The sequence below is a fragment of the Coenobita brevimanus genome, chromosome 62 (genome assembly GCF_032717465.1).
Source record: "Coenobita brevimanus isolate Jiangsu-jjx chromosome 62, ASM3271746v2, whole genome shotgun sequence".
In the NCBI taxonomy this organism is placed as follows: domain Eukaryota; kingdom Metazoa; phylum Arthropoda; class Malacostraca; order Decapoda; family Coenobitidae; genus Coenobita; species Coenobita brevimanus.
The window spans coordinates 4128439-4147056 of NC_137015.1; the positions used below are offsets into that span (position 1 = coordinate 4128439).

Below are 18618 nucleotides of genomic sequence, written 5' to 3' on the forward strand. Positions count from 1 at the left end.
GTAGCATTAACATTTTTTTGGGCTAAACCTTGACATCCTGTGATGTAAACTTTGGCATCCTTTGTCCCTAACTTTGACATTCTTTACCAAAACATTGGCATCCTTTGACCATTACTTTGACAAAGAGGAGGACAAAAAGTATGTCTTTCACAGTTAGATTTGGCCTGTATAATTTGCATAAATGTATGTGGTTAAACTCAGAATTTTCCCATAGGTGGTAAGTGTAAATTTTGAATTCACCATGAATAATGAGTGGAAGGAAAATGTTATTCTTTATTCCCCAGGTTTGTTTTGTTGTGGTATTGACAACCCTTTCAATAACTTGACCATACCCTACCTTACCTTACAGTGATACTGGATGCAGGCCCTGTTAGTCCTGTATGTCCAAATCTCCATCATCTCCAGAGTTCAAAACTAATGTGATGGCCAGGGTTGGTTGTTATTGTCCCCTCAGAATTATATTTAATGGCTTAATTTTTCCAAAACCTGTCAAGGAGCATTTCAAAAGAGATCGCATTTTTTGCCTCAGTCACTTCATTGGGTAAGCTGTTCCACACATCCAAAATTGTTGAGCTAAAAGACATCTGCCTCAGTTTTGTCCTACTCCGTTCTTGTGTCAGTTTCTTGTTGTTTCCTTGGATTGGCCCTTTATTTCTTTGTAGAGCGAAGTTCACTTTGGTGTCATACATATCACTCATTATTCTATATACCACAATCGTCTCCTCTTACAAGCCAGTAAGCCATAGAAGGCATGTCCAGTGCTTTTAATTGTTGTGGGTAACTGAGACTTCATTCACAGCTTCGAGGCTCCTCAGAGGACATTTTCCACTATTCTTACGTCTTTCATCATGTATGGTGCTTTTATGGTATTTCTGTGTTTGCCCATAATCAGGTAAGATTTTTGGTAAAAGTTCATTTTTTTATGTTCCATTGATTTTGTCCACAAATTTCTTTTCTTGAATTCTATCTATCTATCTATTGCCTGACGCCTCAATCCCGTTTGGGGTGGCCACAAACAAATCGCCTCCAAGTCGCCCTGTCCCCCGCCATTTCACTGCCCTGCTCCCAACTCACACCCCCCTCTTGAATTGCAACCAATAATATTTTCTTTAACTTTTAGTGCCCCAAGAGATTTTGGTAAATTTTCACTTTCAAACAACCACAGGATTTCTAGTGCTTAATGTATTTTCAATACATTTTTGTGATTTTAGCAATCAGACTATCATTCTTAGATATAAAGGCCTTAAAATATCATGTCTTTCTTTAGAAATTTAGGTCAGCGTGATACCAAATATATTGTAAAAGATTGAAAAAAATATAATTTCAGCCTACAAGTGTAGACCAGACCTGGGCATTCTTAGATCTTAACTGTCTTAAGAACTAATTCAAAGTCATGTGCAAACACTTTGATGTGCTCAAATTAGTTGAAACCAACCACCGCAGTCTGTGTTTGGTTGAAATTAGTAACGTTGATGGTATTGGTAGTATTGTACTATACGGTATTAGATGGTGGCGACCATCGTCCACTCACTTGATGTGGTGTTGCATACTTCTTCCTTCACCTTTATCATTCAGTTTGTGTCCGCACTCCTCTCTTCCTATTTCTCCCAAATTTCCTGTCATTCTTTATTACTGTTCTTTCTTTTTGAGGGGGCTTTACATTGAATGACAAGCCTAATGGTTTCCAGTAAGCCAGGAGACTATTTACAGTTCTGGGTGGTAACCTTATAACCAACCGAAACGAGTTCCCTACATGTCAACAGCGTTCCTGGTCATGTCGGCCGTAAGTCATTTAGGTTGTAATGTCCAAACTAGCAAATGGCCGAATTGCCTAATGGTCTAAACAACATATGGCCTAAACTGTATACAGCCTAAATAGCCGAACTTCATCAAGATGACATTGCTGAAGTTTTGTTCGTCACTACATCATGGTTAAGTTAGGTTAGTTTAGTTAGGTAAGTTTATCTAGCTTAACTGTACTGTAGGTATAGTTTTTTATCATTTTATCACCCTTCGGCCTAAGCATCTCATGGCCTAAAAGTTCCTTGGGCCTAAGTGTCTTACGGCCTAAACTCCAAACGACCTAAAGTTCTAACGGCCTAAGAAGATCATGGCCAAAAATATTATGGCCTAATAGTCCCAAACTCTCAAAGGGTGAGTTGGTGGAGGCCTAGTGCCCCTTTCCATAAAACCACTAACTCAAAGACAGATGGCCACCTCTTAGGGGTTATGGCGTCTGACTATAGATAGGTAGACAGTAATTCTGCACAGTACACGTACTATGTTTCCCAAAATAGTTGAATCTCATAATTGCATATGCTGAATTTGAAAGTACTGTGCTGTTTTCAAAATTATTGAATCTCTTTATTTGCATATGATGACTCTGAAAGTTCTTTAATTCAAATGAAGTACAGTAATACAGTACTGGGAATTTTTTGGGGGGATGGGGGGGATAGACAGCTCCTTCAATAAGATGGTTACATGTCAAGTAAAACTGATCATTGTCCTTCCTGTTTTAACCCATTATTTGCTAATGGCTGTTTTTTGGAGGTGTCTGTGGTGCTCAGACATAGGGGTAAAACTGAACTTTCCCAAAGACCCAGTTTTGTCTTAGGAATTGAGAGAATACATGCCAAAGTATATAGAAATGAAATATTAGCTCAATATTTACCTTGCTAAAGCTGTTCAAGAACATCGAAGTGTCTGAAACCATATTGGAATGTATAGTTTTCATTTTCGTTTTCATTTTTGAAGGCTTCAACATGCTTGCATGCGTCGGCCTTGGTCACCGTGGTGCTATATTTGACCCGCATCCGCGCAGCCAGGGCTGTATTGAGCAGTCGCACTTGGAACAGCGAAGGCTGTATAGATCAGTTAATGGGTTAAGAAAACTACCCTTTTTCTAAATGTTGTTTGAGTTGCTACATATTGATTATGGGCAAAAACTGAAATTTTATTTTTTTTTCATATATTGCAACTCAGTAATTTGGAAAGAAATATTTACATGTTGATTGCATTTGTTTTTTCAAGTAATGTTTTTTTTTCCAGTGTGCTTTGATGTCATTGGAATGATTTTGACCTTCATTTTTATTAAAAGTCACTAAGTTTGATTAGAGTATCTTGCATTTTCTTCCACAGCAATATTACCAGTAATAGCCTGGGAAAGTGGGAGGGATTAGTGCAGTAATTTAAAACCTCATGTAAAAATTTGTATTTTAAAATTCGTTGAGTACACCGCTTCCCGTCCGATCAGCGTAGTTAAGCAACGTTGGGTCTGGTTAGTACTTGGATGGGTGACCGCCTGGGAACACCAGATGCTGTTGGCATCCCTACATGTCAAGTGGGGTTGGTGGAGGATTAGTGCCCCTCCCTGTAAAACAATTAACTCTAAGCCATTGGCCACCCTGTCTGGGATACATGGCGTCTGGCAATGAATGAATGGATGAAAATTTTTTAGTTTAATTATAGTACTATGCCTTCTCCACATATATGGGTCTAATGTACACTAATAATAGCAGAAAACTGAAAATCCAAATTAAGCTTTGCTAAAACTTACCTCTTCTTTTCAGGAATTTTTTTTTAACTTGTCCAGTATGAGAAAGCCTTTCTTTGGATCAAACCTTACCAGGTAATACTGTTCAAAGGTTATTTATATGGACAAAAATTACTCTGTGCAGCTTGGAAAGCAGCTATCAAGTAAAAAGAAAAAGGCTACCCATGTAAATTTAAACTGCTACCTTACAAACATGTAAGTTTGTGAACAGGCTACCGGTAGCTGTATTTTTTTTTCTTTTTTTTTTCTTTTTTTACTTAACCTTAAGACATGCTGGTACAGTTATAAACACAATATTGGTTCAGCATGTACTGTAATATTTGTAAAACTGTTTACACAGATACTTGTACTGTAATGGATTTAAGTCTAGATTGACAGCAAGTGTAGTACCGTAAACTGGGGTGAATTTGGGCGATTTTTTCCGTTTTTTTGTGCCATATAATCTAATTTTTAGTTCAGTCCAAGATCTTAAGTATTGTATGTGGGGCTAGTCCACTAGGGTATTGAATCATAGCCGTAAAAAATTTAAAATGTTTCATAAACTCAACCCTCGGCTATCACGGGTTCCACTATAGCGTATCTCGCTATCATGCCTATATAAAAAACTACCCAAATACCTTTATCACGCACCGCAAATGTTCGAAAATTTCAAAAAGGCCAGGCTCCAGTGCTCCACCCAGCCAACAAAAGCTTCACTCCGTGATTGGTCGTGTGATATCAGCGCCAGCCGAGCACTGATTGGCCGCCTGACCGAGTCTCCTGCCCGCCAAACCATTCAAGTGCGCACCCTCAGACTGTGAACAGTGATAGCGAGAACAATAACCTTTTTTATGATATGACCATGGCCAGCGTACCCCCTCCCCGTCCCCCTACCATCACCCAACATAATGCTGCGGCTCCTGGCAGGGAAATAAAGAAGAGGAAGAACCTATGTTATGCAGATAAACTGGAAATGTGAAACTTATAGAGAATGGTGAGACCAAGCGAAGTGTGGGGAAGAAACATAACATCAATGAATCAACTGTGAGGGGTATTTATAAGAATCGTGATCACATCATAAAACATGATCATTTTTAGACTACTATATATTAATATGTGGTACAAAAAAGGTATCTTAGGGGTAAATATTGAGGTCATGGCACCAATTAGAATTATTACAATAATTTCTTCAATTCGGCTATCACGGTTTCGGTTATAGCTCAGCCATAGCGGGACCAATTGGGAGTGATAGCCGAGGGTTGAGTGTACTGTATAATTATAGCAGAAATAGTAATGATTGTCCAAATTTGTACTCAGACTTTGGTGAATTCGGACACACTGTATTAATTCGTATATAAATAGAAAATGACTGCAGATGACTACTCTGGGTTCCCAGTTTAGTCTCGGCTATATATGGGGCCATTTCGGATGTTTTGGGGATTTAAAAAAAAATGTTCTTCCAGTACAAGAACAATGTCACTCCCTGACAAAATAAGTTAATGACTACAATGAGATATGAACAGAACAGCAATTTAATTTTTTCTTTGGTTTAAATAAAACATTAGAATGCATGTAGATAATATAAATCTAGCTACAAACCTTAGGTCTGTATATACTTAACAATAATTTCTGACTAATAATTTCTTCTTTTGGAAGACTAATGGAAAATTAGTTAAAGGTGATATTTATCATGATTGTTTGGCTTTACCATTTTCTTGCTTGCTTTTTCACTACGATAAGGACCACGATCTCCACCAGTCCTTGTCTTCTATGTTCGAATCATTAAGTGTCCTTGCTTAAACAGGTAGTACCATAACAGGTCAAGAGTATACATGTAAATGACACATATGAATCCAATTACACACAATATCCACATCTAGCAAATTGTAGGCAATAGTACATTGTAAATTTTTTTTTTTTTTTTTCTCCATACTCCCCCTGTCTGAATTGACTCCAATTTACATTAAAATTTTAAAAATTTCATTAAATGCCCAATTAAGAGATTAATTGAGAAGATAATACCAATTACATACATCGCACTCTCATACTAGGCCTACTCATGAGAGTACATCTGGGCACCGTAGACTTTCCTGCATCTATTCATGAACATTTCAGCCAAAGAATCTTTGCCAGTGTTACAAATTTTATTGTTTTTATATGCGTTTGCTTTTTAGTATATATTTGGTATGTGTCACGTGATATATTAAAGATCTTTATACACAAAAGTACAGTAAAGAATTATAAACAATTGAGTGCAGACAGATTTCTAATATGCTTAATCATTAATTATTACTGTAATTACTTTAAATAACTTTTTATTGCAGTTACGTCCGAATTCACCCAGAGTCCGAATTCACCCCAGTTTACAGTATATAGTGTATAAGAATGTACATCAGGATATGGAACTGGCAACATAATGTAGTGTCAAGAGATATGGAGTTTGGTATTGAGGACTTTAGGTAACCCAGTTTATAAAACTATGTTGTTCATTTAATCATTTACTACGCTGGGTGGTAACCATATAACCAAATTTTGGCTCCTGGTGGTTTAGTGGGTAATAAAGGTGCTCCACTCGGATTGAGATGGTGAAGGTTTGTATTCAAGGGGTGGTTGGGGTTTATTGCTCACGTAATGCCACTCAGGGATGAGTGAGGCTGGTCACCGTCATCTTAAATGCCAGGACCAACTTTCCTAGCCTCGGGCTCCTTCGTTCCTCATGGGGCAACGTAGGATTAGATGATGGATGGATGGGATTCGTGTTCAGTGCTGGCTGTTTTTAAAACCCATGTTTATGAAGTATTACAGTATATCTCTTCCTCATTATCTAGATGTGACAAAGAAGTTCCGAGAGAAGGAGAGTGAGGTAGTGAGCTCACGAGCAGAGGTGGCACGGCTGGAAGGGCTGCTTCATGATTTAGAGGTGCGACACAAGGAAAACCAGCTTGAAAGGGACAAGGAAATGGAAGTTCTTAAGGCCAAACAGAGAAGAGACAAAGAAATGGTAGGTGAACTTTGCATATATTTGTTGAAGCTGGATCCCATAGTAAGTGGTCATGCTGTAATGGAAGGTGTGAATTGCTCTGACTATGTCTTAACATAGTTGATATTGTACTATAAATTTGGTCTGTATTTTACTTGGATGTAACCTTATACAGTACTCATGTCTTGTCCATGTCCTTTTAGTATCATTCTCATTTTGTTTTGTTGGTCAATGTCTTTCCTTCCTTCACAGTGCTTTCCATGTCCTTAGAAAATACATTCCCTCTCCCTGTTTTTTTCATTACTTCCATTACATGGAGTGATCTTGTTTAATCTCCTTTACACAGATTGATGATTTGCAACACAAGTTAAGGAAGGCACAGAGTCGCATGAAAGAGGTAGAGGAAGGCATGGAGCGTAGTAGTGCAGGCAGCAGTGTTGCTACGCTTGACATTCAGGCCAAGATGGTCAAGATGCAGCAAGATCACATGGCTGAATGTGATAAGCTGCACCAGGTTAGTGGGATGGGTGTTTGTAGTAGTGCAGTAGGTAATCTTACCAGTAGTTGCTTTTACTAAAATGACTTCTTTCTTTCCTTCATTCTTTCCTTGCCCTTCTGCCTGTGGGTGACTGTGCACTGAGTGACAAGCCAAATGATTTCCTGTACACCAGGAAACCATTTACTATGCTGGGTGGTAACCATATAACCAAATTTTGGCTCCTGGTGGTTTAGTGGGTATGCTCCAATCGGATTAAGCTGGTGCAGGTTTATATCCAAGGGGTGGTTGGGGTTTATTGCTCACGTAATGCCACTCAGGGATGAGTGAGGCTGGTCACTCTCATCTTAAATGTCAGGACCAACTCCCTAGTCCTGGGCACCAACGCTCCTCATGGATCAATATAGGATTGGATGATGGATGGATGGATGGATTAGTTAAAATTCTTTTGTTACAACGTGCCCATTTTGTTGACTCTGGTCAATATGGATGCACTATGCTGATTTACATCTGCTGAATATTTGTCAGTGCATTTCATTTTTCAGTGAGGTATTCTTTGTACTGTACTCCAGTACCTCACATGTCCTTACTCAGCCTACCCAGAATCCTATAATTGATCAGATTCATCTCTTGTATCAGACCTGTCCAGACTCATTTCCTACTAGATCTTTCACTTCCCCATCCTCTATTGGTTTGTTTGCAAGTACAGTCAGTCTTGTTATATTCCCATTATCATATTCACCCCTGGTATTTTTTGTACCGTATTAGTCACTCTTGTTTCAGAATAATATCCTGAACTAATAGCTGTGGTTTTCAGGAAGTGGAGAAACTGCAAGAAAGAGTCTTGGTTCTTGAGAAGGAAACAGAAGAAAAGGATGCAAAGGTCAGTTAAGGAAACAGAGTTACATCTTTGTTCCTTTTATGCTGTTTCAGATTTTTTCTCTACATATTTTGTGGTTTATTATTTCTGTAACAGTTTTAGTATGGACCATGAATAAATAATCAGATTTGTGAGGCGGTATATTCAGCAATGTTTGCATTAATGAGAAATGAAATTAATGGAAATGCAGTATTATATATGTCTTTAATGTTATTTTGTCTGATGTCTGCACAAATTTGTATTATGGAAACAGATCTCTGCATGACTACAAATGTTAACTTGCAGAAACATTTGCTGGAACAGTTCCTGCATTGTTGCATATCATATTGTGTACTGATTGCTGTATTGCATATCACAGTGAGACCTTGCTATAACAGGCTAACTGGGGAAAAGGCAGATGGAATGTCTGATAGTTTTTTATATGACGTCTGATAGGGACATACAGTTTATGAAAAATGGTCTGGTGGGTACCCCACATAGGGCAGGTTATAAGATGTCAGTAAAAATCAGCATTGTATGGATTTGGTCTGTGTTCCTTGATATATATATCAATAAGCACTACAGAACTAATGTTGGCCCTCATTTTAACAGGTAATAATGAAAAGAGGAAATACTGGGCCTGGGATTTGTATTTAATATATTTGTTCAGTAGGTTGCCAACAGTGCTATCTACAGTATACCGAGCCTTGTCTGGTAGGGTCAAGGGGTCTGTTATATCCGAGGTCTGGTAGAAAAAGGTCCATTAAAGCAAGGTCTCACTGCACAAGAATTATATTAATATAATTCCACCAGTCTGAAAAGTGCATCTTAAGGTAAATAGAATAAGAGGAAAATATAAAAAATTTAAAAGAAAATGCCATTGGATTGAAAGAGGTTAAGCATTTGACTCCTAGGATTTTTCTAATCAAAACAAAATTGTCTGGTATTAGCATGAATAAAGTACCCAAGTGCACCAACAGCTTTAAAAAGGTTAACCCCTTGATTTTTTTTTTTCCACTCCAGACAATATTACAAGGGGCGTTCAAAAAGTTTTGGCAACAGGGTAGTAAAAGCAAAATTAATAGAGATACACATATATTGAAGTTCACACTCCTTCAACGTACTCTCCTCTAAGGTTTACACACTTCTGGAGCCGTGTCATCCACTTAACAAAGCACTCCGAATACTCCGAAACAGGTATACTCTTCAGTTCTGAATTTATCCTCCTGGCAAGGTCCTGTTCCCTTCGAAAATGGATCCCAGCAAGTTTTTCTGACAACTTAGGGAATAGCCAAAAGTCACAGGGTGCCGTCCTGCTCTGGCACCCTGTGATTTTTGGCTATTCCCTAAGTTGTCAGAAAAATTTGCCTGTTTCGGAGTATTCGGAGTGCTTTATTAAGTGGATGACACAACTCCAGAAGTGTGTAAACCTTAGAGGAGAGTATGTTGAAGGAGTGTGAATTTTAATAAATGTGTATCTCTATTAATTTTGCTTTTATTACCCTGTTGCCAAACCTTTTTGAACGCCCCTTGTATTATGTGTTGGAAGGATTTTTGGAACTGGAGGAGTTAGGAACAAATTCATTGACCCCCAAAATAATGTGGTGGCAGTAAAACCTAAAATTAAAGTTATATGTTTGTGCTAAAGGCATGTAGTAAACAGTTCACTTCTCTTGCATTCATTCTTGATTTTTAATACAGTACTTGGCCATCCTAAGGTTGCACACTTGTATATTAACCCATTCCCAGGGATAGCTGATTCATTTTATTCTTTCTACAGTCTTGTGATTTTATCCATCTTTTCATAAGAAAGGACAAGAGGCCTTTCCTTAGTTGAATAAAATTGTTTTGTAGGAGCATAAATAATCCAAAGAGCACCTCACATGAATTCAGTGGGCTAATGTTTGTTGACTTACAGCACACATATAACAATAGTTCCTACCTCAACAGGTGGTGTTGGCAGAATCTCACGCAGCGGAGGTTGAAGAAGAGTTGAAGGAAGCGAGGAAGAAGGTGCGTGATGCCCTCACCACACAGCAGCTAGCAGATTCACTTAAGATACAACTTGAACAGACCCAGGCCATGCTCAAGGTAAAGTAGGGGATGTTATACAGGCATCCTTTGAAGGCCTCTGTTGATCTTGTGGTTAGAATGCCTTAGTTACAGTGATATCCTTGCAAAAGTTTGTTTACCAGCAGCTGGTAGGCTTCCTTGAGTTACAACTGGACCAGACTCACACCAAGCTCAAGGAAAGGAGGTGGATATATAGGTTGGCACAGAAGTAATGGGGCAGAAGGTAATTACAACTGTGGTTCAAAATGCCTTCCTTCCACCTTAATGCATATTTCTAGTCTATGCTCCACAGAGTAACACACTTTGCGACATAAAGGCGCAGTAATTTGTGAGCAGGCATTAACAATTATTAGTTTCAGTTCCTCATCTGTCCAGGGTTTATATGCAGGTTGCCCTATTACTTCTGTGCCACCCTGTAGATCAAGCCATGTAACAGCAGTCCTTGAAGATACCTGGTGGTTCTTTGGTTAGAATGCCTCAGTCAGAATGAGATCTTTGCATAAAGTCCAGTCCTCTGCAGCTGGCAGAGTGACTCTAGATACAGCTCAACCAACCCATGCCACAAGATAAAAGAGGTGGAAGCAAGAGCTTAAGTGATATGCGGACAGTCCTCAACACTTGCAGATGGTCTAGTGGTTAGAATGCCCTAGAGCAGGGGTGGGGAACTTCCGGCCTCTGGGCTGTATAAGGCCCGCAAGACAATTTGATCAGGCCCGCGAGGCAATTCACAAATACAATTGCATAAACTCATGAACGAATATATATATACAGTATATATATTGTGTACTGGGCTACAGTTGATTAGCTGATAATTTTGTATAGCCCACAAATGATGTTAAAAATATCCTAATGGCCCTTAATAGGAGAAAGGTTCCCCACCCCTGCTCGAGAGTGATGGCCTTGTATAGGTTCAGTCTCCATGAGGTGATTGGAGGTTGTTCAGTTGTGTAGTGATCAAGGGCAGTTGGTTGGTCATCTACCCATATGTGTATTGGGTTACAGTAGTCTAGCTTCAGGCTCCCAAATTTTGAAGTGGTATTATGGGATTGGCTGCTGCTGTTTCACCACAGTGCAAGTCATGGATATGTTCCCTTGACTTCTGTACACCTGATTTTGTAGAGTGGAGGAAACTGGCTAATTAGCTCATTGCAGCCATGGAACTTTCATATGTAATTTTTCTGTCGTTTACTGTTGACTTATCATTGTATCGTATCGTTAATAGACTCCAACAAGCATGTGTCAGCCTTGGTCACCTAATGGCGACTCTCCACACTGCTTGACCTCTAGCAGCCTCCTTAGTAATGGGAGGGGGAGAAAATTATTTACTTACAATAAGGACATAATGTAGAAATATCTCATCTCATCTTTGGAAGGTGTGGTGTGTCTTATATAGGAAAAGTATGTGTCTGTAAGGTTAGAGTCAGGATTCTGGGGCTTGAATAATGAGTGAATGAGTGTGGTCCATTTCTTTGGACTTGCTGTTGTTTAGTTCACCCACTACCATACTTTCTCCTTTCTTGCCTTCTGGACACTATCGTACCCAATCTTTGGGTGGGAAAAGAGGTTAGGATGATGATAATTGCCAGACGTTGTGGGTATGCTTAACTAATTTTGCGAGGTAATATGGCACATGGCAAGTCTTGCTTCAGGATGTGACATATGAAAACCATTAAATGTATGGGTGTATGTGTATTTCTTGCTGACAGCAGCCTATTGTTTTTGTTTCATTGCACAAAATGTGTGGGTGTTCCTTGCAGGAGTTGGAGGCACAGAAGAAGGTGGCAAGTGAGGTTGAGGGACAAGCATCAGTGTTTCAGTCTGCTGTCAGAAAGGTACCACAACTAGAGAAAGAAGTGGCAAAATTAAAGGAGGATAATAAGTTCCTAAGGTATGGTAGTGTAGCACCGTCCATTGATTAGACAAGAAAAATTTGGTTTAAGTAATAGATACTTTCATCCTAGAAAATGAAAATGTGTTAATAATTATACAGTAGAAGTCTGATTTTTCGGCATCTATGGGACCAGGCAAGTGCCGAAAAATCAAAATTGCCGAATTATCAAAAACCCTACCCACTCGGTACCTTATATGTTTTGGTGAACACTATCATCACTACTCATATCATTACAAATGTGTTTGGAGAGAGTACTGTATACTGTTTGATACTGTACAATACTGTAATGAATACAGTACTATACATGAATATGAAAAATAAAGAAATTAGTGAACATACTGTATATAAATGTAATGGTACAGTAGGCCTACAAGTTCACATGCACTTACCTAAACTTATAGTAGGTTCCTTATTTACATATGTACAATAGAAGGGGTTGATTGGAGTCTGCTACTGCTGGAAGAAGTCCCCAGCAGTAGAGGGGACGAAAAAAATCGGAAAATCTGCCGAACGATCAGAGATTTTCGTAAATGGGACTATTTCTCAAAACTGCCGAAATGTCAGATTTGCCGGGGAATTGGATGCCGAAGAATTGGACTTTTACTGTACTTGGATAGGTTTCATCCAAGCTGATTAGAATAATCAGATGTTAACCAGAATAAAATTTTTCATATAATTAGAATGAATGCGTTAATGAATCTCTTAACCTCTTTATTCCAAAAGTTCTCTCCTAGGTTGAATAAGATAGCGATAATACAGGATACACCATTGGACTGAAGAGGCTAAAACAACATTATCTCCTTCGCTTTTAGGGATATTCTTTGTCCTGAATAAAGTTGTGATAAGAGCATTAAAAAAAAATCACTTGTTTTTTTTTTTAATTAATTTTTTTTTTAATACCACACAGGTCATTTTTATACTTCTTTTTCCTGCACTTGTTTGGTGTTTTCTTATTTCAGGTTCCTTTGAATGGTGTAAAGATTTTTTGGTTGGGAGGGAAGCATGTGTAAGAGATGATGTCAAATGGCATGTTTCATGATCAGGTTTGGAGTCAAACAAGGACGTATGATATCCCTGTGGCTGTTCACTCAATACCATACATATGGATAGGGTTACGAGAGAGAATAAATAAAACTTCTGTGGAGAGGGATGAAGATGGTAATTAATGGTGAAAGGTGGTGTATATCAGAGTGGATGTGCAGATGATGTCATTTTGCTTGCTAAAATTGAATCAGAGCTGTGCAGATTGGTATAGAGTTTTTTAAATGTCTGTTAGCATTGTGGTTTGGGGGTGATTTTAGTGTCATGTGCTGGTGATTGGAGAGGGATGTGAATTAGTGAGGGAATTTAAGTATAGGTGCAGTAATAGAAGAGAGGAAAATGTGCAAATGAAGTGAAATAGAGTGATATTGGGAAGGAGGTGGCTAGTGCCATGAAGGCCATGATATTAGACAGCTTTGATTGTTGAGGTTGCAAGAGAATTGCATGAAGGTGTGCTCACGCCCACATTAATGTATATATGAGCTTAAGACTTTGGTGTGCCACGAGAATGGAAATTCAAGACCATGAGCAGTAGAAAAGGAATGATGCTGGATATTTATATGGAGTGCATAAAGTGGAAAGGATAAAAAATAATGTGATTTGTGAATGATGTGAAGTTAGGAAGCTCACTGACAGTAGGGTTAAAGGGTTTACTGAGATGGTGTGGTAATATGGAAAAAGTGAATGTAAATTGAGTCAGGAAAAAGTACATGTGAGTGAGTTTGAAGGTGGGAGTAGGTGTGATAGGTTAAGAACAGGGAGGTTGTATATAGTAAATAACTAAAAAAGCAGGGTAATGGTATGGAAGTTATTGAGGCTCGGGAACTGATAGGGGATTGAGACAGTCGGATGACATATATGGAGGAGCACACAAAAATAGTTTGGCATCCTGTTATTAACTTGACAGTGGATTGACTGTTAGGTTATGTGAAGTAAAAGAAAAAAAGTTGTGTAGTTTGTTAGATTGTTGAGGTAGAGCCTGGATTCCAGGGTTCTGAATGGTGAGTGAATGGGTGTCTGATCCATTCATTAGGCATGCAGTTCATAGTTTTCTCCTCAGTCATGCTTTCTTTTTTCTTGCTTTATGGACCTTACTTCAACCCATCCTTAGATGTGAAAAGAGGTCAAAATGAGGAGATGTGTTCATTAAATTTAGTTACCTTCTTCTTCTAGTTCATTTAACTTGGTCCTTATACTCATCCTTTTGCAGTTCATATCATGTAGGTCAGTGGACGCAAAAGGCAGGCAATGGCTCCACATCCATTCCGCAGCACTCCTTCTTGACTAGCTTCTTGAATAGCACCATCTTCTAGTGTTTATCTTTTGTCATAGCTCAACATTCAAGATTAAGAGATGGCAATTTTAGGCTAAGTTAAAGAGAACATAATCATAGTAACGATTGGTTCCCAATGTCAGAGATACTGGGCTGAACTGTCAACTACTTGAAGCAAAACTGGAGAGTGCACAACATCAGATATCTCTGTTGGAACAACGGTGTCAAGACATGGCCAAGCTTCAGGCAGAGCTTCAAGCTGTCAAGGTATATCCCTCTCTCTATATATTGTTGTAATATATATATATATATATATATGGTAGGTGGGGGCACTCACCATCCACTCACTCGATGTAGTTCTGCTGTCAGGTGTCTGCCCTTTCCTCTCCTCCATCCTTCTTTCCTTCCATCCTCTTCTGTCTTCCTTTACTTCATTCTTTCCTTGTCCTTCTGCCTATGGGTAACTTTACACTCCCTCTTCCGTCTTTCTTTCCTTCATTCTTTCCTCTTCCTTCTGCCTGTGGGTGACTCTACACTGAGTGACAAGCCAAATGGTTTCCTGTACACCAGGAAACCATTTACTATGCTGGGCGGTAACCATATAACCAACTTTTGGCGCCTGGTGGTTTAGTGAGTAATTATTGCGCTCCAGTCGGATTGAGCCGATGAAGGTTTATATCCAAGGGATGGTTGGGGTTGATTGCTCATGTAATGCCACTCAGGGATGAGTGAGGCTGGTCACTCTCATCTTAAATGTCGGGACCAACTGCTTAGCCCCGGGCTCCTACGCTTCTCATGGGGCAATGTAGGATTGGATGATGGATGGATGGATGGATATATATATATATATATATATATATATATATATGGTGGTAGGTAGGGGCACTCACCATCCACTCACTTGATGTAGTGCTGCTTTGGGTGTCTGCCCTTTCCTCTCTTCCATCCTTCCTCTTCTGTCTTTTTTTCCTTCATTCTTTCCTCATCCTTCTGCTTGCGGGTGTCTTTACACTCATCCTTCTGTCTTTCTTTCCTTCATTCTTCCTCATCCTGCTGCCTGTGGGTGACTCTATACTAAGTGTCAAGCCAAATGGTTTCCTGTACACCAGGAAACCATTTACTATGCTGGGTGGTAACCGTATAGCCAAATTTTTGGCGCCTGGTGGTTTAGTGAGTGGTAGGGGGTGGTGGGGGAGTAGGGGGGTGGTTGGGAGATTGGGGGTTTTGGGGGTGTGGGGGATGGGTGGGGAGGGTGGGGGGGTTTGTGGCAGTGGTGGTTTGGGGGTGGGGTGGTGGAAGGGGGTGGGGAGACGGCAGGGGGGTCAGTGTGCAGGGTGATGGTGGGAGTTGGTTGTGGGTGGTGTGTGGGTGTGGTGGTAGGGGGTGGGGTGGGTTTGGAGGGGTGGGGGGGGGCGTGACCGCATATGCGGACACCTGTCTCTTTGGCCCTAATACCCTTGGACAGCAAATGCAGACACCTGCCATTTAGAGGTTAGGTACCTTGTAATATCACACTTTGTCCGCTGAAGCTAACATTTTTCATTACAAATCTTTTACCTTAGATGAAAGTGGCAGAATTTGAGGCCGTGGGAAAGGATGAACTAGAGTTGAGCCACCCAGCCACCCCTGAAACTCTCCGTACCCAGCTGGCCATGTTGATCAAAGGTGACCAGAAACGTACAGATGACCTCAATGAGCTGCGTACCAGGTCAGACTCATCTTCACTCTGAGGACATTGTCATTTATATTTTTGTAATTATTACTTGGTGATTATATTTGGCTTAAGAGAAAGTTTATTTTAAATGGGAGCATTCAAAACCCCCCAAAGGTTGCCAGTCTTCACCTGATAATTTAATTTAAAAAATAAAAATGCAGTCAACTACTGTTTTGTAAGTGTTTCCTTTATCACTTTGTTCATAAGTATAATTTTATTAATATGTTTACTCAATAAAATGAGGAAAAGAAGCTTAGTATGATAAAGGCGAAGGGAATTACAGTACTGAACTGAAACTGATATATATATTGTCTAAACCTCAGGACAGACATTGTTCCAGGCTTAAAAATGATAATTCACGTTCTCAGTCCTATCTTTTAATATAGTTTTGCACCATGAAAGCATTAACTATGCTGGGTGGTAACCATATAACCAAACTATGATGCCTGGTGGTTTAATGGGTAATTAAGGTGCTCCAACTGGATTGAGCCTGTGTATGTTTATATCTAAGGGATGGTTGGGGTTTATTGCTCACATAATGCCTCTCAAGGATGTGTGAGGCTGGTCACTCTCATCTTAAATGTCAGGACCAACTTGCCTAGCCCCGGGCTCCTATGCTCCTCATGGGGCAACACAGGATTAGATGACGTATTTATGTATGTATGTATGTTAATCAAAACAAAATTTTCAGACATGTGTCTATATATAATACTAGCATGAAGTTGTTTGGCTGCAAAGTATTTATAGGAATTAGGTGAAGATTATATGCACACGCCCATGTCAAGCTTTGTTGTTGTCTTCCTGGAAACATCGGTACTTGAGATTTCAGCCGGCAGCTTTGTCTGCGCATGGTTTTGGCTTCATAAATTGTTTTTTATATTTTTATAAATAATAGTTAGTATATTCTTTTCAGCATTTGCCAGATGAAACATTAATTTCTTTGATAACTAAATGATAAGTGTTTCAAATTAAACATGCAGCGAGACTTTTAATATCATGTGATGAACGCTAACGGGCCACTTGTTTTATGCATCCTAGTAATTGTTCAGTATTTTACTTTGTAAATCATTTAGAGAAAACTGGTGTGATAACCAGTGATTACAGTATTGAAGAATATATGTATTGATTAGCACTAAATATCATGGAAGTGATTTTAGGAAACATATGGCAGTGCGAGCTGGTAGTAGTTGACTGAGTTCCTGATTAAATTACATGGTGATCACTGGCAGCTCCTGAGTTTGTGATTACTTCCATTGGAAAAGTTAAATACAGTCTTCATTAACTGCTTTACTACAAGGTCTTTCTTAAGTTGAATAAAATCATCTGGGGGTGGGGTGATTAAACTGAATAATACATCATCAGACTAAAAAGATTAATTGACAGTGCCTGTTTGTATTTTAGTATGTTTATGATTTGCATTTAACCCCTGTTGCTGATGATGTACTTATTTATTTATTTTTGCAACTTCCAGATGGTTGTATTAAAATCAGGGAAGGTGTTCAGTAGTGAAGAAGTTGATAAGGACTGTATACTGTATAACCTTTCCAGCTGAAAAAGCAGTTTCTGAGGTAGCAGGATCATCGTTGCCATCATCCTGACCTCTTTTTTTTCCCACCTTAGGGTGGAGTGAGACAGGATCCAGGAAGTAAGGAAAGAGAAAATTTGACATGAGTGAAAGCCCAGTGAAATGAGCCACACCAGGTTAAAAAGGGGGTTCCAAACCCTTGTCATGATCTCCTTGGAAGTTGGTAGTTCATCCAACCAACTTGATCTTGTCAGTTTCGTAGTCTCGTCAACCTCCACACCTTGCTTTCTCACACATTCATTTATCTTATCTGTCTACCCTCTTCTTGGACTGTTATGCCTTGTCCCACCTTCAGACTCATATTAGTGTGGGCACTCATAACACCTTCATGCAAGAATAGAGCTACTTATATATTTAAAAAAAAAAAAAAAAACAGTTGAACTGGACATCTGGCAGGTACCAGTTTTTGGAGTGAAGAGCTTGTGCTCTGGGCAGTTAAGAATCCGTAAGAGGTGGCTAGAGGTTTTATGATTATGTAGTGCCTCTAGTGGTATGTGCTGGTCACCTGCCTTTAATTATTCTGAACAAAAGTAGCCCAGCCATGTGCACTTACATCAGACAGGGGTAATGTTGAACTGGTTGTTTCTTGATGTTACTGTTATGCTGAAGCTCTGCAGAGTTTATATTGGTTAATGCTAGGCTTTTTATTAATGCAAGAAAGAAGGAACCAAAGGTTGGAAGCCTACAAGATTGCTCCCTCCTGGGTGAGAGAGAGAGAGAGAGAGAGAAATTCAAGATCCATTCATTTTAAGATGCTTGGACACATTGTGTTTAAAAAACTAGTGATCATAGGCAGAGGGAATTGCAGACAGGGGAAGACAGCTACATAATTGACAAATTTAAGAAAGCATTGAATAGATATACTGAATATGAGAAGAGTAATGTCGTAGTTCTACAGTTGAGTGTTGTATGTACTGACCATGCTCCTTTATTGTTGTTTAATAAAACTGTAAATGAGATCTTTATGCCATTCAACTAAGAATAATGTTTTGGTTCTGCAGCTTGCGGTCGCATGAAGAGAGCCGTAAAGTCAGTGAAAATGAGGTAAAGCGGTTGCGAGAAAGGCTGGAGCAGGAGCAGCGCAACACACAAAACAATGCTCTTCTGGTAAAGCGACTTCAGCGCAAATTGCTTCTCGTTACAAAGGTGATTGAAGTGTATTTGAAGTTGTTTT

The 18618-nt window shown here is 39.3% G+C and overlaps 1 protein-coding gene and 1 pseudogene across 1 annotated transcript in view; both read left to right on the forward strand.

Moving 5' to 3' along the window:
• Positions 1-18618, forward strand: part of LOC145403978 (mitotic spindle assembly checkpoint protein MAD1-like) — a 28252-nt gene that overhangs the window by 489 nt on the left and 9145 nt on the right. The window contains exons 2-9 of the mRNA XM_080275579.1: positions 6361-6533; positions 6859-7026; positions 7826-7891; positions 9818-9958; positions 11698-11828; positions 14289-14412; positions 15708-15853; positions 18446-18590. Coding sequence (XP_080131705.1) covers positions 6361-6533; positions 6859-7026; positions 7826-7891; positions 9818-9958; positions 11698-11828; positions 14289-14412; positions 15708-15853; positions 18446-18590 — 1094 coding nt within the window. The remainder of the gene's footprint in view (positions 1-6360; positions 6534-6858; positions 7027-7825; positions 7892-9817; positions 9959-11697; positions 11829-14288; positions 14413-15707; positions 15854-18445; positions 18591-18618) is intronic.
• On the forward strand, positions 3207-3326 carry LOC145404190 (5S ribosomal RNA; annotated as a pseudogene).